Source organism: Staurois parvus, unplaced genomic scaffold (genome assembly GCF_062004578.1).
Source record: "Staurois parvus isolate SC_StPar_1 unplaced genomic scaffold, SC_StPar_1.0 ptg000042l, whole genome shotgun sequence".
NCBI lineage: Eukaryota > Metazoa > Chordata > Amphibia > Anura > Ranidae > Staurois > Staurois parvus.
The window spans coordinates 1088732-1115098 of record NW_028317838.1 but is presented as its reverse complement, the minus strand read 5'-3'; the positions used below and the strand labels follow the sequence as shown (position 1 = coordinate 1115098).

The 26367-nt window shown below is 46.8% G+C and overlaps 1 protein-coding gene across 1 annotated transcript; it reads left to right on the top strand.

Moving 5' to 3' along the window:
- The first annotated feature begins 19 nt into the window (after nt 1–19).
- Nucleotides 20–25617, top strand: LOC149470481 (uncharacterized). Its single transcript, XM_089663343.1, has 2 exons — nt 20–132; nt 23967–25617. The coding sequence occupies exon 2, from the start codon at nt 24271–24273 to the stop codon at nt 25249–25251; it is 981 nt and encodes a 326-aa protein (XP_089519469.1). The 5' UTR covers nt 20–132; nt 23967–24270; the 3' UTR covers nt 25252–25617.
- Nucleotides 25618–26367: the final 750 nt, after the last annotated feature.

Below are 26367 nucleotides of genomic sequence, written 5' to 3'. Positions count from 1 at the left end.
TCCCGGGAACACTTTCCTCCTTTCAGCCATTTTAGATCGGCTTCCAGACGATCCTGTGATTGTCGGTCTCCATCCTGAACACACGGCCACCATAGTGCCAGCATGGGATCTTCTCCATGTCAGAGCACACGGGTAAGTCAGGTGGATCTCCTATTCCTGGTCCCGACTCCTGTCCCTGCTATAGACAGATCAATATTCTGGTGTCTCTTGTTACTAAATGTAGATTGCCCCGCCCTGTGTCATTATACAAGGAGGGGGGGGGATTGTCCCGAGTGTATATTTGTTCAAATCAACTAGTCTACCTCCTGGTTTACTTCAGGACTGGTGTCTAGTCTTGTATGGTCGGCTGTGGTGTCTGTGGTCGGTGTTCGGACGGGGAAGTGGTAGTCTAACGGAAGTACTCAAGCGCAGTCTGGGTCGGTTCCGTTACATTGGTGGCAAGGTTGTGCTTCCTGGCTGTGAACACGTCCAAACCACTACCGGGATTCAAGATCAAGAAAGTAGATGTCGGTCACCCCAGTGGAGATGTGGACCTGGCATCAGAGTTCCCGGGGCTGCTGCGGATCGTTCTTGCAGAATACCCCAGGACTGTGTCTGCGGATGAGTACCTGGAGCTCAGGCAGCGGATTCAGGTGGTGCTTTAGAGTGGAGCTCTCCAGGTTGCTGGTATGGACAAGGGCAAATGCTATCCAAGCACAGGGGAATGGGCCAGGGACCATCGGAAGTTACGGATGCCATTCCTGGGACCCCAGGAGCAATGGGTGACTGAATTGGACAGGCTGGTCCAGCAGGAGATAGAGCTGGACAACCGATATCGGTCTCTGTAATGGCATGAAAAGCAGAAATATTTAGGAGTGACAACAGAATGCTCTCCAGAGGGATAGGACTTTGGTGGTCCTGGATTGCTGTGGGAGAGCCTTACAAATCATTTTGTGTCTGGCAATGAAGGAGAACCTACCCTGGAGGACCTGCAAGAAGACAGAGAGGCTATGTTTGGTCTCACAGGGGTCTCAGAGCTTGAACCAGATCTGGAATACCTACTGATGAAAGAACCGGATCCGGAAAGGGCATACAGGCAACTGCTAAAACATGTTCAGCAGCATGCCCAAGAATCGGCAGTGGAAATTCCACAGATTGCTGTCCCCAAACCTGAAGTGCTGACTAAAGGGCAGAGCTCTGCTAGCCGCTGCCCAGCACTGGTAACATCTTCTGGGTTCCACGGACAGGAGATGGCAAATGCCTACTCCCAGATACCAGTTCCAGAGACTGGGGATTTGATTGACTTTTCTGCGGAGGAGGAACCAGCCATCGCGCCTCCAGCAGAAGAGCTGTCATCAGGACATGGCGTGGTTGACCTCTGCCCACAACAATCAGCACCGCAGGAGCTACAGGAAGAGGATGCAATCGGCACCTCACAACTGCATGAGCTGATGTCCGTGGATGGGACTTTGGTCTCCACTGACACAACCCCAGAAAAGGGTCTGGCATTGGGACAGGAGGATGTCAGCCTTACTTTGCGAACACTGGGGGATGTCCATCAAGTCAAAGTGGATGAGAATACAGTCACCACCTGGATACCCCAGGGATGCTGGGCAGTCGGCCCAGATCCCCCACAGCATGATGGAGTCGGCCCAGCCACCCTGTCTTCTCTCCAGTGGCTGAGAGGACTTCAGGGAGAAGGACCAGTCCGTACTTCTCCCCAGTGGCGGGTATGTTCTACGAGAGAGGCAGAGGTTGGCTGAGTGAGTATTGCTATGTTTGGGACAATTTGTTTGGGGTACTGTGTGGGTGCCGGCATTGGGGGACTGGAAGTACAGACTAACTTCAGAGTCAACCTGTTTGGGGTCCCCTGCCAAAAGGGGAGATATGTGATGGGAGTCACTTTGGGTGGGGGGCCCATGGAACCCAGCTTACTTTGGAGAGGTGGGGAGACCCCTGTCTAAGCTCTCCATATCCCTCTTATGTGTAAGTCACCCTGTGCCTGTTAGGGGTGCAGGGTGAGATGTCCTGATATTGTGTAGACATGTCTAGGGGGGGTGGGAGGTTGTTCATTGTTTAATGCCATGTGGTTGCATCTCATTGTTCTATTGTTTGTCTGGCTTGGGAGCAAACTATTATGGGATGTATGTGTTTGTGTGTATTGGTTGGTGGGGGGGTCTTCAGCGGCCCTCCCTCCTGATGGGACTGTCTGCTGGTGTGAAGTTTGAATATCTTTTGTGTCTCCTGTTAATAAATGTAGATTCAATACTGTATATATAATCCTCCTGCGCTCAATGGAGTCCCTCAAATACTAAGCGGCTAGCACTCAAACTGGTACCCAACAGTCAAAAGATCAATATCATGTGATAGGTTAGTGCAGCGCTACAAACATAAGAGCATAATAAATAACATATAATAATAGACACAATATGAATGGCACACATCTCATAGTGCAATAAGGTGACCATGTGATGATAAAACAGAATAGATGTGAACATATGTGGCCCAAGCCCCACTCAGTAATGTGAGAAGTGAGTACTATATAGGTATGATAAGTGAGTACACAAAGTACATCACACGATATGATGGCGCTCAGCTGAAGACAGTTAGAACACAATGTAGGTGAGAACACAGTAAGCTTCAAGTGGAGTCACATCGCTGTATAAACGTTCATTAGGCTATAAGGTGGTGCTCAAGCTCAAAGCAGTAGAAAATGCAATAAAGGTGATCACACGATAAACGTCAAGTGATGGTGAGTGACTCTCCTCCTGTGGCTACATTGCCCCCTCACCTCCACTCAGCAGCCCAAAGGGCCTGTACGGCTTTAAGATCACTCAGGATCTTGATCCAAAATTGCAGAAATCACCAGCAAGTCTCCCATGGACATCTCATGCGGTAAGGTAAGTAATCAGGGTACACTGGCTCCTGGTCTCAGCAGGATAAACCTCTCAATCGGGTGATAAAAGCACAGGAAGAATCTCTCAGAGCATATAAAGCCATACAATAGGTGCTTTTATTAAAAAAGTAAAGTTGTAAACTCACATGCTGTATAAGAAGCCACCATTCCATAGGGATGTATGGGTGTACTGCATGGGTTTCCTATTCACATTCAAGGTAGGCTAAGATGGCGGCCGTACCGGAAGTACGTCACCGCGGACCGGATGCTGCGTCACCGCGTATCTATGCGTTGCGTCACCGTCATGTGACTTCGTCAGGATCGTGACGACCATCACTTGAAGTTTATCATGTGATCACCTTTATTGCATTTTCTTTGTGTACTCACTTATCATACCTATATAGTACTCACTTCTCACATTACTGAGTGGGGCTTGGGCCACATATGTTCACATCTATTCTGTTTTATCATCACATGGTCACCTTATTGCACTATGAGATGTGTGCCATTCATATTGTGTCTATTATTATATGTTTTTTATTATGCTCTTATGTTTGTAGCGCTACACTAACCTATCACATAATAAATGTAGATTGCCCCGCCCAGGGTCATTATGCAGGGAGGGGGGATTGTCCCCTGAGTGTATATATCTTGTATCTGTGTTCAAATCAACTAGTCTACCTCCTGGTTTACTTCAGGACTGGTGTCTAGTCTTGTATGGTCAGCTGTGGTGTCTGTGGTCGGTGTTCGGACGGGGAAGTGGTATTCTAACAGAAGTACTCAAGCGCAGTCTGGGTCAGTTCCGTTACAGCTGTGTATGGGGGAGGGGCAAGAAGCTAAGGAAGATATATATATGGGGGAAGGGTGAGAAGTTAGGGAGGGATGTGTATGGGGGAGGGGTGAGAAGCTCAGAAGGGGTGTATGGGGGAGGGGGTGAGAAGCTGGGAAGGGATATATATATATGGGGGAGGGGTGAGAAGCTGGGAGGGATGTGTATGAGAGAGGTTTGAGAAGCTGGGGGGGATGTGTATAGGGGAGGGGTGAGAAGCTGAGGAGGGATGTGTATGGGGGAGGGGTGAGAAGCTGAGGAGGGATGTGTATGGGGGAGGGGTGAGAAGCTGAGGAGGGATGTGTATGGGGGAGGGGTGAGAAGCTGAGGAGGGTTGTGTATGGGGGAGGGGTGAGAAGCTGAGGAGGGATGTGTATGGGGGAGGGGTGAGAAGCTGGGGAGGGATGTGTATGAGAGAGGTTTGAGAAGCTGGGGGGGATGTGTATAGGGGAGGGGTGAGAAGCTGAGGAGGGATGTGTATGGGGGAGGGGTGAGAAGCTGAGGAGGGATGTGTATGGGGGAGGGGTGAGAAGCTGAGGAGGGTTGTGTATGGGGGAGGGGTGAGAAGCTGGGGAGGGATGTGTATGGGGGAGGGGTGAGAATCTCCCTACATCTCCCCCTCATTGCTGTCATCTCCCTGCTACTGCTCTCATCACCTCCCCACAATGCCTCTTCCACTCCTCATTTTCCTCTCCTCCGTTCCCAAAATCCATTCACTATATCCCTTTGCTCCTCCCAAACATTTGTATATTGTGTCCTCACTGCTTCCCTCACCCCTCTACGGCACCCACCACCTCCTCCTATTACTCCACTCTCCCACTGACCCCAACACCTCCACTAGTAGTTTCTCACGCTCCTGCACATCCCGCTCCCATGCCACCTTTCTCACCCTTCTCCTCCTCCTAACCGCGGGGGACATCTCCCCCAATCCTGGCCCTCCACCACCTCCCTCACCCGCACAACACCCTCCCGCCTCCACGTCCTGCCCCAACCCCCACAACTTAGTATCTGTCCCCCTGCTCCCTAAAACCACCCCCCCATTTTCATGTGCACTCCTGAACGCCCGATCGGTGTACAACAAGCTCACCGCCATCCACGACCTCTTTGTTTCCCGCTCTCTCAACCTCCTAGTGATCACAGAAACCTGGATCCAGCCCACTGATTCTACCTCCCCTGCTGCACCCTCCTATGGAGGTCTCACCTGGACCCACTCACCCAGGCCTAACGGTCGTAAAGGTGGTGGGGTTGGTCTGCTCCTGTCACCGCAGAGCACCTTCCGAGTTCTCCCAAACCCCCCCTCCCTATCCTTCTCCTCCTTCGAGGCCCACTGCGTCCGACTATTCTCCCCAACCCCCCTGAAGATTGCTGTGATATACCGGCCTCCTGGATCCATACCCCGCTTCCTGGATGACTTTTCCTCCTGGCTACCCTTCTTCCTCTCCTCTGAGCTACCCACCATCGTCCTTGGGGATTTCAACATCCCTGTCAACCTCGACAACCCGGCCACATCCCATCTCCACCACTTAACCTCCTCCCTTACACTTGCACAGTGCATACAATCCACCACCCACTCCAACGGTAATATCCTTGATCTTGTCTTCTCCAACCGCTGCGCTCCCCACAACCTCACTAACACCCCCTTCCCTCTCTCTGACCACAACCTGATCACCTTCCCTATCTCCTCGTCCTCCTACGCCTACCCCTCCAAATGTCACACTACTACCAGCCGTAAACTCCGCAACCTTAACCCTGCCCCCCTCCACTCTGCAGCTGATGAACTCCATGACAGCATCCTCCCCCTGTCCTGCCCCGACTTGGCTATGACTGCCTACAACAATGCGCTGTCAACAGCCCTTGACTCACTAGCGCCTTTAACCACACGCAACGTCAGACCCCGACTGCTCCAGCCCTGGCACACTGATCACACCAAAACCCTCAAACGACACAGTCGTGCCCTGGAGCGACTATGGCGCAAAACCAAATCCCAACAAGCCTTCACCTGCTACAAATCTGCCTTCCACACCTACACCTCCTCCCTCCACGCAGCCAAACAAGCCTTCTTCCTGATCCTCATCAAGGCCTTCTCCTCCAATCCTCGCCGACTCTTCTCCACCTTCAACTCTCTACTCTCGCCACCCCCACCTCCACCCAGCACCTCACTCACCGCCCTTGAGATTGCCAATCACTTCAAAAACAAGATTGACACAATTCGCAAGGACATCGCCGCAACTCACGCGCCCTCTCAACCCGTCCCCTCTCAAACAGCTACCCCCTCATCCCCCCTCCCCCTCGACATAACTTGCAGGGACTATGTCGCTGCTCAAACTCCCTCCAACCCCCTTCCCCCTCACTCAACTACCCCCTCATCACCCCTCTCCCATGGCCCCACCACTGCTCTGACCCCCACTTCCACCCCACCCTACATTCCTCATACTGAAGCCCCCCTAACACTCTGCACCTTTGACCTTATTACCATCGAGGAAGCCTCCAAGATCCTCTCTGATGCCCGCCTCACCACCTGCCCCCTCGACCCTATCCCCTCACAACTCCTACGACCTCCCTCCCCCTCCATCCTACGCTTCCTCACCCACATCTTTAATCTCTCCCTCTCCTCCGGCACTTTCCCCTCCCCTCTGAAACATGCACACATCACCCCCCTACTTAAAAAGCCCTCCCTGGACCCCAATGACCCAAACAACCTCAGACCCATCTCCCTGCTCCCATTTACATCTAAACTCCTCGAGCGCCTCGTCTACACCCGCCTATGCTCTCACCTCAACGACAACAACCTCCTCGATCCCCTACAGTCCGTCTTCCGTCCCCTACACTCCACCGAAACTGCCTTACTCAAACTCTCCAACGACCTGCTAACCGCCAAAGCTAATGGCCATTATTCAGTGCTCCTACTCCTTGACCTCTCTGCGGCCTTCGACACAGTCCACCACCCCCTCCTCCTCAAAAAACTACACTCCCTCTGCCTCAGAGATTCTGCTATCTCCTGGCTCTCATCCTACCTGTCACAATGCTCTTTCAGCGTTTCCTATAATGCTACCACCTCCCCCTCACTTCCCCTCTCTGTTGGGGTCCCTCAAGGCTCTGTCCTCGGGCTCCTTCTCTTCTCCATCTACACCTCCTCCCTTGGCCAACTCATACACTCTCACGGCTTCAACTACCACCTCTATGCCGACGACACACAAATCTATCTCTCAACCCCCCACCTCACCCCCTCGGTCTCCGCCTGAATCACACACCTACTGAGCGACATATCAGCCTGGAAGTCGCTCCATTTCCTTAAACTGAACCTCTCCAAAACCGAGTTTCTTGTCTTCCCCCCAGCCCGGACACCACCCCCCCATTGACTTCTTCATCACATCCAACAACGCCACCATCAAACCCGCCCCGCAGGCCAGAGTACTTGGTGTCATTCTGGACTCCAACCTATCCTTCCAGCCCCAAGTCCAATCTTTAACAAACTCGAGCAGACTCCGCCTCCGCAACATGCAGACTCCGCCTCCGCAACATGCAGACTCCACCTCCGCAACATGCAGACTCCACCTCCGCAACATCGCCAAAATACGCACGTTCCTAACCCCAGAAACCACTAAACAGCTCATCCACTCCCTCATCATATCACGACTCGACTACTGCAACTCCCTCCTCACTGGCCTGCCTCACCACAGGCTATCCCCTCTCCAGTCGATCTTGAATACGGCTGCCAGACTCATCAACCTTACCAACCGCTCCATCTCCGCCACCCCCCTCTGCCAATCCCTCCACTTGCCTCCACCCCCCTCTGCCAATCCCTCCACTGGCTTCCGATTGCACAATGGATCAAATTCAAAATCCTAACACTGACGTACAAAGCTGTCCACCATACTGCCCCGAACTACATCACTGACCTAATATCCAAGTACCGCCCATCACGCACACTCCGCTCCTCACAAGACCTCCTTCTCTCTAGTTCCCTGGTCTCCTCCTCCCATGCTCGCCTCCAGGACTTCTCCAGGGTGTCAGCCATCCTCTGGAACTCCCTGCCCCAACCCATCAGATTATCACCTACTCTCCTCTCCTTTAGGCGCACCCTGAAAACCCATCTCTTCAGGGAAGCCTACCCCACCCCCTGCTAACCTGCTGACCTCCTCCACTCTTCCTACTACTCCATCCCCCACAGCTATCTCCTCCTGTGCCACCATCCCCCCCCTCCTAGATTGTAAGCTCGAATGAGCAGGGCCCTCAATCCCCTCATGTTTTGCATTGTATTGGTATTGTTCTGTCACATGTTCTGTCCCCCTTTCTAATGTACTGTGCTGAGCGAACTATTGGCGCTTTATAAATACTGTATAATAATAATCTGGGGAGGGATGTGTATGGGGAAGGGGTGAGAAGCTAAGGAGGGATGTGTATGGGGGAGGGGTGAGATGCTGAAGAGGGATGTGCATGAAGAAGGGGAGAGAATCTGGGGAAGGATGTGTATGGGGGAGGGGCGAGAAGCTGAGGAGGGATGTGTATGGGGGAGGAGCGAGAAGCTGAGGAGGGATGTGTATGGGGGAGGGGCGAGAAGCTGAGGAGGGATGTGTATGGGAGAGGGGCGAGAAGCTGAGGAGGGATGTGTATGGGGGAGGGGCGAGAAGCTGAGGAGGGATGTGTATGGGGGAGGGGCGAGAAGCTGAGGAGGGATGTGTATGGGGGAGGGGCGAGAAGCTGAGGAGGGATGTGTATGGGGGAGGGGCGAGAAGCTGAGGAGGGATGTGTATGGGGGAGGGGCGAGAAGCTGAGGAGGGATGTGTATGGGGGAGGGGCGAGAAGCTGAGGAGGGATGTGTATGGGGGAGGGGCGAGAAGCTGAGGAGGGATGTGTATGGGGGAGGGGCGAGAAGCTGGGGAGGGATGTGTATGGGGGAGGGGTGAGAAGCTGGGGAGGGATGTGTATGGGGGAGGGGCGAGAAGCTGAGGAGGGATGTGTATGGGGGAGGGGTGAGAAGCTGAGGAGGGTTGTGTATGGGGGAGGGGCTAGAAGCTGGGGAGGGATGTGTATGGGGGAGGGGCAAGAAGCTGAGGAGGGATGTGTATGGGGGAGGGGCGAGAAGCTGAGGAGGGATGTGTATGGGGGAGGGGTGAGAAGCTGAGGAGGGATGTGTATGGGGGAGGGGTGAGAAGCTGAGGAGGGATGTGTATGGGGGAGGGGTGAGAAGCTGAGGAGGGATGTGTATGGGGGAGGGGTGAAAAGCTGAGGAGGGATGTGTATGGGGGAGGGGTGAGAAGCTGAGGGGGGATGTGTATGGGGGAGGGGCGAGAAGCTGGGGAGGGATGTGTATGGGGGAGAGGTGAGAAGCTGAGGAGGGATGTGTATGGTATCTATACTCCCACTGTGAGAGTACCAGAAATGATACTATAGAGTATATAACATGTTTCACTCCCTACATTCACTCCCCCCTTGATACTATAGCACTGTTTCTCTTGCTGAAGTTAAAGTAGAGCTCCACCCAAAAGGGGAAGTGCTGCTTTAACTAGTTGATGACCGCAGGTAGCCAAATGACGTCTGCACTGTGGCTGGCCAGTCCTGGTAGGCCGTCCTATGATGTCCTCCCAGAACGCGCTCTCCTGCGTGCCCCCCGTGATCTCCGTGATTGCCGTGTCCTATGACACGCTGGTCATCAGGAAATGCAATTGCCGGGTCTTGACTGCACTTTCCTCACCCTGTCAGAGCATGAGGAAAGTACTGCTGGCAGTTGTCAGAGGAGGGATCGGCATCGATCATTGATGATCAGTGCCTTGAGGATCGGTGCCCAGCAGAGCCACCTACCAGTGCCGCCCACAAGTGCCCAGCAGTGTCACCCACCTTTGCCCAGCAGTGCCGCCAGTCAGTGACCAGCAGTGCTGCCTATGAGTGCCGACTATCAGTACCCATCATCAGTGCTGCCTATCAGTGCCAGCTCATCAGTGTCACCTATCAGTGCCACCTATCAGTGCAGCCTCATCAACGCACATCAGTGAAGTAGAACAATTACCTGTTTGCTAAATTTTAAAATAGAAACAAACTTTTTTTTTTCAAATTTTTTGAAAAATGTATTAATGAATCTTAATGTATGAAGATATTATTTGTAGTGTACAAATTACAACCTGTATGTTACCTCTAAGGGTTGTACCCCTTCTGACTTACTGTTTGTCAAGACTCTAGAAGTAGCTCTATAGGTCCACAGTTTGGGGTTCCCTAGGGTGCGGGATCTAAGCTCCAGTCTGCTTGTTCACCAGAGCCCCTGATGGTGGGGATGGACTTGGAGCAGGCTGAGACCAGGTCGCGGCCCCCAGGTATGTCCAGGAGACCGCTAGTGTCACACACTTTAGTAGTGAGCCTGACGTGAAGAGGCAGAGCAGACCAGAGCAGGATGCGGATGGATCCGTGCGGCAGGTAGCGGAGTCAGACGGGCCGGGTTTTGTATTCAAGAAGGCAGAGAAGACCAGAGAAGTAGGCAGAAGGATAGTCGGGTCACAGGCCAGGTTCAGCAACAGGAGGTCAGAATGATCAGGAGCAGCCAGAAGAATATCCAGAGACAAGCCAGGGGTCAGGGCAGGAGAAGGTCAATGGTAGTCAGGAGCAGGCTAGGTTCGGCAACAGGAAACAACTCAGAGTCAGGAATCACAGGCAAAGGAATAAGACCATACGGCAATTTGGATCCTGCAGTGGCCAGTTTAAATAGCCCTCCCTGCGCCGAAAGGCGTGCCTAGGTCCTAGTGCCTGCCCGGTGCTGTCATTGGTGACAGGTGCGCCTGGGTCTTAGTGCCCGCCTGCCTGTATGTCTTATCGGGATGCTGCGCATGCACATATTCGTGCGATCTTCCCTGACATTGCCCCCCCCTTATGGGCAGCCTCTGGATGCCCATTTGGCTCCTCTTTTGCGGGTGACTGCAAAAAAATTCCTGAACTAGGTCTGTGGCATGAATATTCTGAGCTGGTTCCCATGAGTTTTCCTCCGGACCATACCCCTTCCACTTAATAAGGTACTGTGTCTGACCCCTCCTTTTCCTACAGTCCACAACAGCCTTGACCTCAAATTCCTCTTCCCTGTCCACGTCTATGGACTCGGCGCGCCTTGACCTATGACTAGGAAATGGATCGGGTACGGCAGGTTTCAACAGTGACACGTGGAAAACTGGGTGTACTCTAATGGACTCCGGAAGTGCCAATTCATATGTGACTTTAATTCTGTGTCTTATCAAGAATGGGCCCACAAACCTTGGTGCCAACTTCCTCGAAGGGCACGCCATCTTCAGATTAGTTGTAGCCAGCCAGACCTGGTCTCCCAGATGCAGAATCAGTTCTTCCCTTCTCTTTCTGTCGAAGACCCTCTTGTTGTCTTCCTGGGCTTTTGCGACCGCCTCTTGTAACAATTTATTGTTAGAGACAAAGAAATTTAGTATACTCTGAGCAGCAGGAATGGAAGTTTCTGGGACCAGGTCAGGTAAAAAGGTAGGGTGGAACCCATAGTTAGCAAAAAATGGTGATTGTTTAGTGGCAGAATGGCTAACATTGTTATATGCGAACTCTGCCAGAGGTAAGATTGCCACCCAGTAGTCTTGGAGGAAGGATGTGTAACATCTGATGTATTGTTCCAGGGTCTGATTGGTTCGTTCGGTTTGCCCGTTTGTTTGTGGGTGGTAGGCAGAGGAAAAGGATAACTTGATTTCCAGGTTTTCACATAGCGCTTTCCAAAATCTCGAAGTAAATTGTACCCTTCGGTCCGAGACAATGTTCACAGGAACTCCATGGAGTCTTACGATTTCTTTAATGAAAATCCGAGCAGTCTCAGAAGCAGAGGGTGTATTCCTTAGTGGCAAAAATTGGGCCATTTTTGATAACCGGTCCACAACCACAAAAATAGCAGTATGTCCTTGGGAAGGCGGAAGTTCCACTATAAAGTCCATGGATATCATTTTCCAAGGCCTATCAGGCACTGGTAGAGGTTTAAGTAAACCCCAGGCCTTGTTTCGAGTGGTCTTGTTCCGATTGCAGATGGCACAAGTCCTTACATATGTTTTGCAATCCTTAGCCATATTCGGCCACCAGAACAAGCGTTGGGCCAATTCCAATGTCTTGGAAACCCTGAAGTGACCTGCTTAATGGGTGATCATGGCAGTAACCCAGAACAAGAATTCGTGCCTCTTCGGGTACCAAAATTTGCTCCCCTTTCCATAAAAGCCCTTCCCTGTTTTGTACAGTGATTCCAGGTGGACTAGAGGCTCCTACTGAGGCCTGCTGCAATTGAGACAGAAGTTCAGACTTTAATAGCAAGAAATTCCCTGCTGGTAGATTGGTGTCCAGTTTTGGAGATTCTTTTGGATCCTTAAACATACGTGAAAGCGCATCTGGTTTAGTGTTTTTGAATCCTGGCCTGTAGGTGATGTGAAAAATGAATCTGGAGAAAAACAGTTCTCATCTAGCCTGGCGTGGTTTGTGACGTTTAGCAGTCCTTAAATATTCTAAATTCTTGTGATCGCTATATATCAGAATTGGATGTATGGCCCCTTCCAGCAGGTATCTCCATTCCTCCAGTGCTGTCTTTATTGCCAAGAGTTCTCGGTCCCCAATGTCGTAGTTCCTTTCAGCTGAGGTAAGTTTCCTAGAGAAGAAGGCTACCGGATGAATTAGTTCCTTCAGGCCTTTCCTTCATGAAAGAACTGCCCCTACTGCGTTTTAGGACGCATCTACTTCTAAGGTGTAAGGAAGAGAGGAGTCTGCATGGCTTAAGATGGGGGCTGCTGTGGAGCCTGAGCATGGCGGCAAGAGAGAGACTGATGTAGGATCTCCCTCTGTAAGGCAGTCACCTTCCCCTCAATACGCCCCGTGAATGCTGCTGGAGATGCCTAGGATGCCCTACCTGTAAGTGGGATCCCACCGGTGAAGTGGGGAGGACGGAGTGTCGTGGGTCGTTTGAGGTGGGATGGCTGGAGACTCCTGTCTGAGATAGAGAGCAGCTGGGAGCCCGGAGGATGCAGGGCGGCCACGTGACCCCCGCAAGGGATCTCTGGGAGGAAGAGAAGCCGGCCGGCATTTCCAAGCAGAAGGGAGGCATCGGCTTCTCACTGACAGCTGTGAGTGGAGACAGATACAAGCAGGACCCTGACACCACTTAACAGAGAAGCACTCTGCCTGCTATCTGTCAAAGAGATCAGGTGAAGGAAGAGGAATGTGACCTGGAGGAATCCCCTAGAAGGGAAACAAAGACAGACAACAGGGAAGGAACCTGGAGAATCGCCTCACTGAAAAAGCAGCTGGAAGGAGGGTGAGTGATAATGTCTGGACTGTATACTGATCCTGTATGTGGAATATAGAGGTTGAAGCAAAGAAGGAACACACGGAGGAATAGGGGGATTCCCAAGGGGACAGAAGAAAATTTTAATTCTCCCAAGGATAATTTTTAGCACAGGTCCTAGAGCTTAGAGAAAAGGGAATGAATTTATAACAAATATGAAGAGCAAAAATAGTAAAGGGAGTGGTCCCAAGCACCCCCAATCTGGAACGATTAGGAAATATACGTCCCAGGGAAATGTGACCCCAGAAAGATCTCAGGAGGCTTCTGAAAGGAGTATAATGGAAAACAGCCTAGATAAGAGCACCAGGTCTTCTGAGGAAATGAACAATAATAATCAACAAACATCAGAGGGAATAAAGTCAAGAGAAAATGAAGGAGAATTACAAATCCCAAATAAAAAGGAGATGGCCGAAATGTTTAAAAATCTGGAAAAATCTATTAAACAAGAGATGGGGATTATCCGGAACGATTTGGGACATTTATTATCCAGAGTAGAAGAAATGGAGGAAAAAATTAAAAAACATGCTCAAGCTATTCCAGAGTTAAAAAATCAGATAATGGAGATGAGGAAAGAACAATAAAAGCCGCAATATAACTTGGAGATACAAGGTAACAAGCATAGGAAACATAATCTTAGGATAAAAGGAGTCCCGGAGCTCACACAAGGAGAAGATTTAAAAGGGACAATATGTAAAATCTTAAACTCCATTACGGATAAACCCAGTACCGAGAAATATGAATTGGACAATGTATATAGGATAAGAAGGTTCCAACGGGATCGGGTGGAAGAGAAACCGAGAGATGTAGTTGTACAATTCTATAAATATGGAGATAGAGAAGAGGTATGGAAGAAGACAAAAGGAAGAGCCAGTATTATATATGGAGGAAAAAATATACAAATTTTTGCAGACCTGACAGCTGAAACATTGTGGAGAAAGAGATCACTGAAACCACTTCTAGAACAGATGAAAAAACAGAAGCCTGACGTGTTTAATGGGATGGAAGAATGGAGTCACTGCATACCTGAGATTTCCTGAAGAACTAAGAGACTTTTTTGATAAACTTAATATTCAGAAAATAGAGATCCCAGGTTGGGAGGAGGAAGAAGGGAGAAGTGCTATGAGAAAAGAGGAATGGCAGCTAGTTAGAAGGAGAAATAGAGAAATGACAGATAGGGGGGCATTGGGGGAAATGGAGGGAAGGTGAGCTGCACATGGTCAGAGACCAACCCCAGGGTTAAAAATCAAACGTGGCATTAGGTCCACAAATGATTAGAAGGCAAATAGTAGGACTAATGGGGGAGGGGAGGGGGGAGATGGGGACGGATGAGAGGGGGGGAATGGGGAGGTGGATACTCTGCGAGATAAGAGAAATAGGAAAGAGGAAGGGCAGGAGGATGAAGGAATTAAAAGGAGTAGGGTAAGATGGAAGAAATCCAATTTATAACATAATGTAAAGGGGTTGTGTTGTCCCGGGAAGAGATTTAGGTCTATTTAAAGAACTACAACATAGAACATCTTCGGTGGTATTTCTACAGGAAACACACTTAGAGGTGGAGTCAAAGGTTAGGCTGAAGACTAGATATTTCCCGACATGGTATTATGCGGACTCACCAATTAAAAGAGCAAAAGGGGTTGCTATAGGTTTCGCAAAGAATATAAGGTTTGAGGTGGAGAAGAGAATTGTGGATCCGGAGGGAAGGTTTTTGTTTTTGAGGGGTAAATTACAGAGAATTGAGTGTACAATAGCTAGTATATACTGTCCAAATAAGAAACCGGAGATATTCTTGAGAGGTGTATTGAAAAAATTGATGGATTTTAAAAGGGGTTGTATGATAATAGCTGGAGACTTTAATATCTGTATGGACCTGCGGATGGATACTACCTCCCATGTGAGAAGGGAAGAGAGCAGGTCCTTGAGATTATTAAAGAAACTGATGCATGAGTGTCAATTAGTCGATATATGGAGAATCAGGAATATGAAAGATAGAGACTATACCTTTTTTTCACATGTACATGAGATCTATTCTAGACTGGATTATATATTGGTAGAACATCGATTTATAGAGTCTGTAGTAGAAGTAAAAATCGAAGGAAGTACTCTGTCAGATCATGCCCCTGTTGCAATGAAGTCAAGATGGGGTAGAGAAGAGAGAGGAGGTTATGACTGGCGGATGAATGAGGCACTCCTTATGGATGAAGAGACCGATCGAAAGATCGAGAGGGAAATTAAATGTTTTTTTGAGGAGAATGAAACAGAGGATGTGTTGATTGCAACAGCGTGGGAGGCCCACAAAGCCTACATTAGAGGACTACTCATTGCAATAGGGGCAAAAAAGAAAAAAGAAAGGAGATTAATAGACTACTAAATGAAATATATGATCTCGAAAAGGCTCATAAAAGGGAAATGTTTAAAGAGATAATGCAGAAAATAATAAAGAAGAAAGAAGAACTAGAGAATGTAATGGAGGAGGAAAAGAAAAGAGTCTTTAACAAAGTAACAAGTGAAAGGTATAGATGGGGAGATAAGCCGGGAAAATATTTAATGAGAACTCTAAGGAAAAAGAAAAATAGGAATTATATAGAGAAAATAAGAAACCCTAAGGGTGAATTAGTGCACTCAACTAAAGACATCGCTAGAGCATTTAAGGATTACTATAATGAGTTATATAATATCATACCGCAGGATATAATAAATAAAACTGAAACAGTAAATAGAGAAAAAAGAAGAACATACTTAAAAGAGGCAGGTCTACCAAAACTCAGCGAAATACAATTGAATTCCCTAGAAGCAGAAATCACATTAGAGGAAATAAAAACAGCGTTAAAAGGTACTGCGGTGGGGAAAAGCCCGGGCCCAGATGGATATACGGTAAAATATTATAAAAAATATGGTGAGTTATTAATACCCAAGTTGAAGATATATATGAATGCTCTGGGAAATGAGATGGAAATGAGGGGAGAATCCTTACAGGCTAATATAGTCTTAATCCATAAAGAGGATAAAGACCCCTCGCAGTGTGCGAGTTATAGACCAATAGCGCTGCTGAATGTAGATACTAAATTGTATGCAAAGGTTTTGGCAAATAGACTGAAGGAACTGATGCCGGAATGGATACACGAAGATCAGGTGGGGTTTGTCCCAGGGAGAGAGGGCAGAGACAACGGTTTGAGATCACTGCTGCTCATACAGGAAGGTAAAAAAGGGAAAACCCCAATGATACTGATGTCAATTGATGCCGAGAAAGCATTTGATAGAGTGAGTTGGGGATTTATGATGGACACCTTGGAGGTGATGGGGATAGGAGATAGAATGAGGAAGTGGATCGGAAGGTTATATAGAGGGCCTACTGCCGCTATCATGGTTAATGGAGGAAGATCGGAGATTTTTGAGATGTCAAATGGTACAAGACAGGGATGCCCATTATCCCCACTGTTATATGTTCTATCATTGGAGCCACTGCTGTCTACGATAAGGAAGAACATAGATATAAAGGGAATATGGATAGGAGATAGAGAACATAAGGTGGCGGCTTATGCGGATGATTTGATGTTCTATGTTGGAAATCCCAGAATGTCACTTCCAAATTTGATGAAGATACTGAAGGAATACGGGGAATTATCAAATTTAAAAATTAACCCGACAAAAGCCGAAATCTTAAATATAAACCTTAAAAATAGTGAAAAAGAAAAAATACAAGGAGAATTCCCATTTGTTTGGAGAGATAAAGAACTAAAGTATCTAGGGATAAAACTGTCAGCCTTAACCAAGAATCTATATAAATCTAATTATATTTCACTATTAAACGAACTTAAGGAGGAGCTGAAGAGAGTGGGAGGTGGAAACCCGTCCTGGATAGGTCGCATAAATTTGATAAAAATGGTAATTGTGCCCAAAGTATTGTATAAATTTCAAATGATTCCAATTAAACTCCCAGAGACATATTTTAAAGAACTTAAAAAAATGATAATAAGATTTATATGGAGGAATAAAAAGCCTAGAATACGCTATGAAGTCTTGACTAGAAGTAAAGAAAGAGGCGGACTGGGTGTACCAGACTTTAAGAGATATTATAAAGCAGTGATAATGGCGAGAATTTTTGACTGGACTCATAATCCAGAGAAAAGCTGCGTCAAAATCGAAAATACACTGAGTGGATCAAATTTAAGCAAGATTATATGGGTGCCAGCACCATATAGGGGATTAGAGGAAAGCACAAGCACGTATACTTTTAATGTTTTGAGAGTGTGGGTAATGTTACACAGACAGAGGGGATGGGCTTTTAATTCACAGTTAATGCCACTAAGGAACACAAAATATTTTACCCCTGGGCAGGAAAACATTGCAGGAAAATGGATTATAAAACAAGAGGCACAACTGAGAGATATAATGGTTGGGGAGGAATTGGGATCATATGGAGAGCTGGAGAAAAAAAAGGGAAAAGTTTTCAATAAGATGGATAGATTCCGATATTACCAACTGAAACACAAGAGTGGAATCCATTGGAGAGATTGTTGGACGCACGGGGAGATGGGAGACACGGAATTGCAAAAATATATAAAATATTAACCGAATTAGACACTGATATAAAATTAATATATATAGAGAAATGGGAAAGAGATATGGGAAGGGAAATAGATGAGGAGGCGCAAAGGAAAATGTTCAGATTAATTCACGAAAATATTAGTATGCGAGAGGTGGAAAAAAATGACAAGTGTTTGGTGAGATGGCACATTACACCTAATGTAGAGCATGAATTGAATGGGGAGATTTCACGGATGACTTGGAGAGGTTGTGGAGAGATAGGTACGTGGTATCATACGTGGTGGGAGTGTTCAAGAATACAGGTGTTTTGGCGGAAAATAGTTTATTTAGTAAGGAAAATCACTAAAATTAATATTGGATTAGACCCAGAGTTATGTCTCCTCCATATCACAGAGCTTCCAGTGAAATTATATAAGGCCTTGGGGATATGGCATTACTTGAGTGCAGCGAAGAGTCTGATACGCAGGTTCTGGAAAAAAAGAGAGGTGCCAACAGAGGAGGATTGGATGGGCAGAGTGAACCAGATATGCGGGTTAGAAAGATTGTATTACATGCATATAGATAAGATGGAGATGTACAATACAAAGTGGAAAAAATGGGAAGAGTATAGAGAAAAAGTGAAATATATGAGGATATAACACCCCTTGAAATGGATTTAGAAATAACAGAAATGTATGGTGTGAAGGAGAAGAGAGAAAAACGCAGAGTGGGAGAGGTGGGGGGGGGTGGGGGTGGGAGGCTGAGGAGGGGGGAGGGGGGGAAGAGGGAGGGTTGAGGAGAGGGATTTAAATAATTTATGCAAATAGGAGGATATTGTCTAAATGTCATTTTAATAGAAATGTGAATATGATTTGTATTTTGACTGATAAACTAATAAACATTTATAAAAAAAAAAAAAAAGTGGGGGCTGCTGTGAATAATTTCTTCACTGTCTCAAAAGCCGTTTGCGCCTCTGGGGTCCAATGGAAGTGGACTCCTAACTTGGTGAGGTGAGTGATAGGTGAAATGAGGCCCGAAAAGTTCTTAATGAATTTCCAGTAGAAATTTGCAAATCCGATGAACCCCTGAACTCCTTTTTTGTCTGAGGGTACCGGCCATTCCAAAATTGCTGTGATCTTTTGGGGATCCATTGCATTTCTGGCAGTAGAGATGATCAGGCCCAGGAATGGAATGCTCTGTTGCTCAAAGTTGCATTTCTCTGCCTTAGCATATAGTCCATGCTGGCGAAGCCGTCCCAGAACGCATCTCACATGGTCTCGGTGTACCTCCAGAGATGCGGAGAAAATCAGAATGTCATCCAGGTAGATGTAATATATAAATGATGTAGCGCTGTAATAACTCATGAGTATGGTTATAAACATATCACTCTACTGACATCCAAAAGATAGCAATTGTGACATATATAAGTGATGTGTGCAATATAGAATACACTTATAAATATCCAAGTGATCATAAACAAGTGATCATATCATCATTGTCACACAGTGCTTCCCTATACAGGGTTATGCATCATCAGATAAGTGACTTATATAAACAATGGTGATAAAAAGTCCACTATATTCGGTGTCAAGTTGTGTCTCAAAAATCCACACAATGAAATGATCACACCATGTGCTGCTGTGCCAGTGCAGGTAGTGAGAAGTACTCCTATATGGCAGGCGTGCCCGCTCACTTTCCCCCTGCGACCCACAGGGGCCAAATAAGCCTCTTGGATCACCCTGGATCCTACACGATTTCTCCAGGCCAGAAATGACTCCACCACCTTCTATACTCTCTCCTCCTCCTTCCTCTATTCCTCTTTAGTCAGGCAATGGTAGGATGCTCATAAGTATGATGTTTGGGAATGCTGTGATTCACCAACCGTAGAGAAGTGCAACCATATATAAGTGTATTCTATATTGCACACATCACTTATATATGTCACAATTGCTATCTTTTGGATGTCAGTAGAGTGATATGTTTATAACCATACTCATGAGTTATTACAGCGCTACATCATTTATATATTAGATTTATTAGTTCTATCTTAAGGTGAGATTTGGATGTGAGCGGCTGTTCCTTTTACTCATCCTAGGAGACATAGAAGCGCAGGAGGATTTACATATATCATCCAGGTAGATGACAACAAAAACATCCAGGTAATCTCTGAAAATGTCATTAATGAAATGTTGGAAAGTAGCAGGCGCGTTGCATAACCCAAATGGCATGACCAGGTATTCAAAGTGGCCGAAACGGGTGCGGAAGGCCGTTTTCCATTCGTCCCCTTCCCGTATGCGGACCAGGTTTTATGTCCCTCTCAAATCCAACTTGGTGAAGATAGTGGCAGTCTTGAGTCTCTGGAATAGTTCAGGAACCAAGGGAAGGGGATACCGGTTCTTAACGGTAATCTTATTTAGTTTCCGATAATCCACGCAGGGCCGCAAGGACTTGTCCTTTTTTTCTACGAAGAATATTCCAGCTCCAGCTGGTGAAGTGGAGGGCCAAATGAACCCTTTCTGAAGATTCTCCTCGATATATTCCTTTAGAACTCCTAGTTCCCATTCAGAAAAGGGGAAGATCTGCCCAATGGAGATTTCAGACCCGGAAGCAAATCGATCGGACAGTCATAGGATCGATAAGGAGGAAGTGTATCTGCTCCCCGTTTACTGCATACGTCAAGATAGTCATGGTAAGCTGGAGGAATTGTTTGAGAGAGTTCCATATCAGAGTCCATGCACAGTAGGGTAGGTGGACCTGAGGATACCTTGGGCAAACAATGTTCCTGGCAGTAAGAAGAGGGAAATTGGATCGAGCCCGACTTCCAGTTAATTTGAGGTTTGTGTGCCCGTAGCCAAGGAAGGCCCAGTATGAGAGGAAACAGTTGGGGCAGTGATAGCATCTAGAAGTAAAAATTCCTGATGATGGTTGGTTACCGTAGTATGGATTGGTGGGGTCTCTTTGTCTACCAGTCCGGATTTAATACGGGTTCCATCAGCAAGAAAAATGTTTAACCAGTGTTCTTTTGGCAGTAATGGGATATGTTGTTGGGCAGCAAAGTTTAAATCTATGAAGCGGCTGCAGGCCACCGAGTCAATAATTGCCATCACTTACACAGTTCTTCCGGGATGCTGGAAGGAAATGGGAACAGCCAGGTGAGTTGAACTATTTGAACATGATGGAGGAGCAGCTGAAGAAACAAAGATGCACTTACGCAATTTAGCTGAGCAGGAATGCACATAATGGCCTGGTTCTCCACAGTATAAACAGAGGTTGTGGACCCGACATCTTTGGCATTCCTCGGTAGTTAGTGAAGGATGTATTAGCCCGAGTTGCAAAGGTTCCGGGGTATCCGTATCCTCAGAATCCCGGGTTCTAGCAGGGGGATTGTGCTGGGCTGGAAACTTGGGTAGCACCCAGGTAGGCCTCAGAGCTTAGTTGGATCTTTCCAACCTGCGTTCACGTAGCCGACGGTCAATCTGGATGGCTAACTCAATCAGATCTTCCAAGGAACCAGGTATGCCTACCTGAGCTAGCTCGTCCTTGAGGGGCTCGGCCAGGCCCAAGCGGAACTGATGTCGTAGGGCTGCATCGTTCCAGTTTGTGTCACCACTCCATCATCTAAAGTCTGAGACATAGTCCTCTGCTGCTTGGCGACCCTGTTGAAGCGCATGTAATGCTGTTTCAGCTGTAGTTGTCCGCTGTGGATCGTCGTATAGCTGGGCCATGACATTGAAGAATGTAGTCATGGTGTTTAGGTGTGGATGGTGACTCTTGAGCAGGCAGTGGGCCCAACCCTGAGGTTCTCCCTGCAGCAAGGAGATGATGAACCCCACCTTAAGAGTCTCTGTGGAGAAAGTTTGTGCTTGCAGGTCAAAATACAGCTGACATGCGTTTCTGAATGCCCTGAATTTACTTTGATCCCCATTAAATCGTTCTGGAGTAGGCACACAAGGTTAAGGTGAAGGTAACTGGACCACCGTACTAGTACGGGTTTCTGAGGAATCACTGGCCGAGGGAGAAGTAGCCGGATCTGTTGGTACAGAAGCGGGTGTAGCCAAGGTTTGGATACGTTCTTCCAAATGTGCATATCCATCCTGTAAGATCTTAACAGCCTGGGTGAGTGCGGTCAAATGATGACATATCTCATCCAGGGGAGAAGGTCTTCTTCCAGGCTCAGACATGGCCGTATGGTACTGTCACGACTCTAGCGGTAGCTCTATAGGTCCACAGTTTGGGGTTCCCTAGGGCGCGGGGTCTAAGCCCCAGTCTGCTTGTTCACCAGAGCCCCTGATGGTGGGGATGGACTTGGAGCAGGCTGAGACCAGGTTGTGGCCCCAAGGTATGCCCAGCTGCGGTGGAGGAGACTTCTAGTGTCACGTAATTTAGTAGTGAGCCTGATGTGAAAAGGCAGAGCAGATCAGAGCAGGATGCAGATGGATCCATGTGGCAGGTAGCGGAGTCAGGCGGGCCGGGTTTGGTGTCCGAAAAGGCAGAGCAGACCAGAGCAGCAGGCAGAAGCATAGTCGGGTCACAGGCCAGGTTCAGCAACAGGAGGTCAGAATGACCAGGAGCAGGCAGAAGAATATCCAGAGACAAGCCAGGGGTCAGGGCAGGAGAAGGTCAATGGTAGTCAGGAGCAGGCTAGGTTCGGCAACAGGAAACAACTCCGAGTCAGGAATCACAGGCAAAGGAATAAGACCATACGGCAATTTGGATCCTGCAGTAGCCCGTTTAAATAGCCCGCCCGGCACCGATAGGCACGCCTGGGTCCTAGTGCCTGCCCAGCGCCGTCATTGGTGACAGGTGCGCCTGGGTCCTAGTGCCCGCCTTCCTGTATGCCTTGTCAGGATCCTGCGCATGCGCAGATTCGTGCGCCGCTGCGATCTTCCCTGACACTGTTGTTGAGTCCTGCAATCACATTATGAGCTCCTTGTAAAACTAATATCTCTTTCCAATAACATCTATGAACAAGAGAAGATATGGACCCCACAATTCCTCTATATACTCCACAATTCTCCCATGTGGACACCTCGTAAGTGGTTCTCCAGTATAGACTCCCAGTTTGGGGAACTCATTTAGAAGAAGGCGTCAGCTAGAATCAAACTCACTACTCTACAGTATGGTGAAGACCAAGGAGGCCTAGCAATACCAAATGCTAGACTTTATTTTATAGCTGCCCAACTTCAGCATCTTACCAGGTGGGACTTAGTAGACACATTAGATCCCATCCATCGATTGCTACTTCCATCAGATACAGATTTCACATCACTCTCACACTTGTTAATGGGCTTCAGATGGCACCAGTGGGAAAGGCATCTATTTATTCCAGTCTTTTGACTCTTACCGAAGACTTCTAGAAAGAAATGGAAAACAGTCAGAGGAAATAAGAGAAAGTGGTGGGAGATGATTGTGACCTCCATACCTCTCATCTCTCTATCCTCTTCACAGAAACTCAGTCATTTCTTTTGCATTGAGCTTTCAGGACCCCAGCTCAATTGTTCAGCTAGGACAGGAGGGATTTCCCCTTTGACCCCACTTGTAGCTGTGATGTCGGGGATTTGATACGTGTTTTGGAGATATTCAAAAAGTGGAACGATATGACCAGTATTATAATGTTGGTATTCAATATTCCTCGGGTGTGCCTCTTGGTGTCAATAGAGGAGGAATTATTTACACCTCCTCCTATTACAAGTCATATAGCAATAGTGAGGCTGCTGTTTATTGACCATAAAAAATATCCCGATCTTGGCTATCATCTCAAACTCCAAGCAGACACCAGTGAATTGAGCAGGTGAACTCCACATTAACATGTGAAAAACAAACTTACCAACATTGTAATTCCCCCAGGAGATGTATGTCTGGCAGAACTGGCTGGATACTCCTTGCTCACTCCTGGTTAGTCCTTCATAGGCTTTTAAAATCTTATCTCTTTTAGCCCCATAGAAGGAGAACGGCCAGTTGTATCCTACTGAATGGTGACTACATTGGAGACCCATACTTGGGGCATGATCCTGTAGACACAGGCCTCATTGATCGGTGTCAGCTATCTATGTATGTACTGGGGGGAGTTACTTGCCGTGTACAGCTGAATTGTTCTAGGTTGTTTCTTCTTTTCTCTGTTCATTTGTTTATAAAAGGTAAAAGTGACACCATAGACAAAGCAAGTTATTGTTCTGTATGATCTGTAACAGTGCCACAACCGCCTATATGTGAGAATGTATGACTCCATTGTCTGGGCTGAATGTTGGGAATACTGTGCACACTTATAAACTTTCTTGATAAAATCTATTTGATTAAAAAAAATACTGTAGATAATGCTGTTCATATTCTTTCTATTCATAAGATATATTTAGTAATGAACATTAAAAATAGAAAGCAACTTTATGTAGCCCTTTATATAGAATTCTATCTTTTTTCTTTCTCTACAGGTAGATTGATGAACCAGGTTTTTGGGACTTTTTTGTCTTCATGAATACAGCTGAGTCACATGGAAAATAAAACACATGGGTGTCTTAATTGACTGAAAGTCTTTACTGCAGTTCACTGGAGGATTCACACGGGATACAAGTCATATCTGTGTTCTAAAAGTCATGGTTTGGATCCTCTTCCACATTGATCCAGCAGGAAAAAAGTAATTTCAGTGTTCTGGAAGTGAAAATGGCTTTACAATAAAGTCCAACCCAAATATACATAAGAGGAGTCATTTCAAACTTCTTGTTTGTAGATTTTACAATGGATAGAAAATATATCACACACCAGAAGGCTTGCAAGGGAGATAAACGATATCCTTGTTCTGAATGTGACAAAACTTTTACAAGCAAGAGATACTTTATAATACACCAAAGAGTTCACACTGGAGAGAAGCCATATCAGTGTTATGAATGTGATAAAGCTTTTACAGTGAAGTCACATCTTAATAGACACCAGAGGATTCACACTGGAGAGAAGCCATATCAGTGTTCTGGATGTGATAAAGCTTTTACACAGAAGTCAAGTCTTAACACACACCAGAGGCTTCACACTGGACAAAGGTCATATCAGTGTTCTGAATGTGATAAAGCTTTTACTCAGAAGTCACATCTTATCACACACCAGAGGAGTCACACTGGAGAGAAGTCATATCAGTGTTTTAAATGTGACAAAGCTTTTACTCAGAAGTCAAGTCTTCTCACACACCAGAGGATTCACACTGGAGAGAAGTCATATCAGTGTTCTGAATGTGATAAAGCTTTTACTCAGAAGCCACATCTTATCACACACCAGAGGATTCACACTGGAGAAAAGTTGTATCAGTGTTCTGAATGTGATAAAGGTTTTATTCAGAAGTCAGATCTTATCAGACACCAGAAGAGTCACACTAGAGAGAAGTCATATCAGTGTTCTGAATGTGATAAAGCTTTTACAGGGAAGTCACATCTTATCACACACCAGAGGAGTCACACTGGAGAGAAGTCATATCAGTGTTCTGAATGTGATAAAGCTTTTACACATAAATCACATCTTATCAGACACCAGAGGATTCACACTGGAGAGAAGTCATATCAGTGTTCTGAATGTGATAAAGCTTTTATACAGAAGTCACATCTTATCAGACACCAGAGGATTCACACTGGAGAGAAGCCATATCAATGTTCTGAATGTGATAAAGCTTTTACACGGAAGTCATATCTTATCACACACCAGAGGAGTCACACTGGAGAGAAGCCATTTTAATGCTCTCAATGTGACAAAACTTTTTCAGTTAATGCTGGTCTAATCTATCACCGGAGGATTCACAAATTTCAGCATAGATTATATTCTGGAAAAAAGGAATATTAAATAAGTTTCAGGTGTCACAAGTTAGTTTCACATCCCCAATGTCATCCCACAAACTAGAGAAGAAGGGAGAAGATAAAATGTTACTTTAAGAGAAACAAACTAAAATCTGAGCAAACTGGAATGTAATGATTGGATGAACTGAGTTTAGTGCTTATGTCCATCAATACACAACTAGAAGGGATTTGAATATTTTATCGCTTGACAATTTGTTTTAATATAAGCATCAATAACTGAACAGCTTCCCTCATGATTCTCATCTTTATTATGGAGCTTTGAATGAACATGTAATGCATTTTCATGATTCACCAACTGAGTTGTGTTTCCAAGCATTTTCTTCATTTCTGGATCCTGAGGTAATACATGACCAACACTGCCTCAGTACCAGAGACTAGGATGGGGTCTATTGTCATCTTACCAAGTCTCTGAAGCCTCAGTGGGAGAGTCCATTCCAGGTTCTTCTGACTATTGATACATGATCAGCCAGGCGTGAGGTCTCCAGCTAAGCCCACCTTGTCCACTCCTCCCATTACCTGTTCCATCTCCTCTCCCATTATCAGTGCCTTCTTTCCACATTTCATCTCTCATTGATATTATTATTATTGTTATTATATAGGATTTATATGGCGCCAACAGTTTGCTCAGCACTTTACAATATAACGGGAGACAATACAGTAACCATACAGTTTAATACAAGAGGGATAGGAGGGCCCTGCTCCTCAGAGCTTACAATCTAGGAGGGAGGGGCTAGTGGTACAAAAGGTAGTAACTGTGGGGGATGGACTGGTTGGAAGAGTAAAAGATTCCATTATTAGCTGAGGGCAGGATAGGCTTCCCTGAAGATATAGGTTTTCAGAAATCACCTAAAAGTGAGCAGAGTAGGCAATAGTCTGATAAATTGGGGTAGAGAGTTCCAGAGGATGGGGGAAGCTCTGGAGACGAGCATGGGAGGAGGAGACAAGGGAGCTAGAGAGCAGGAGGTCGTGCGAGGAGCAGAGAGTACGGTTTGGGTGA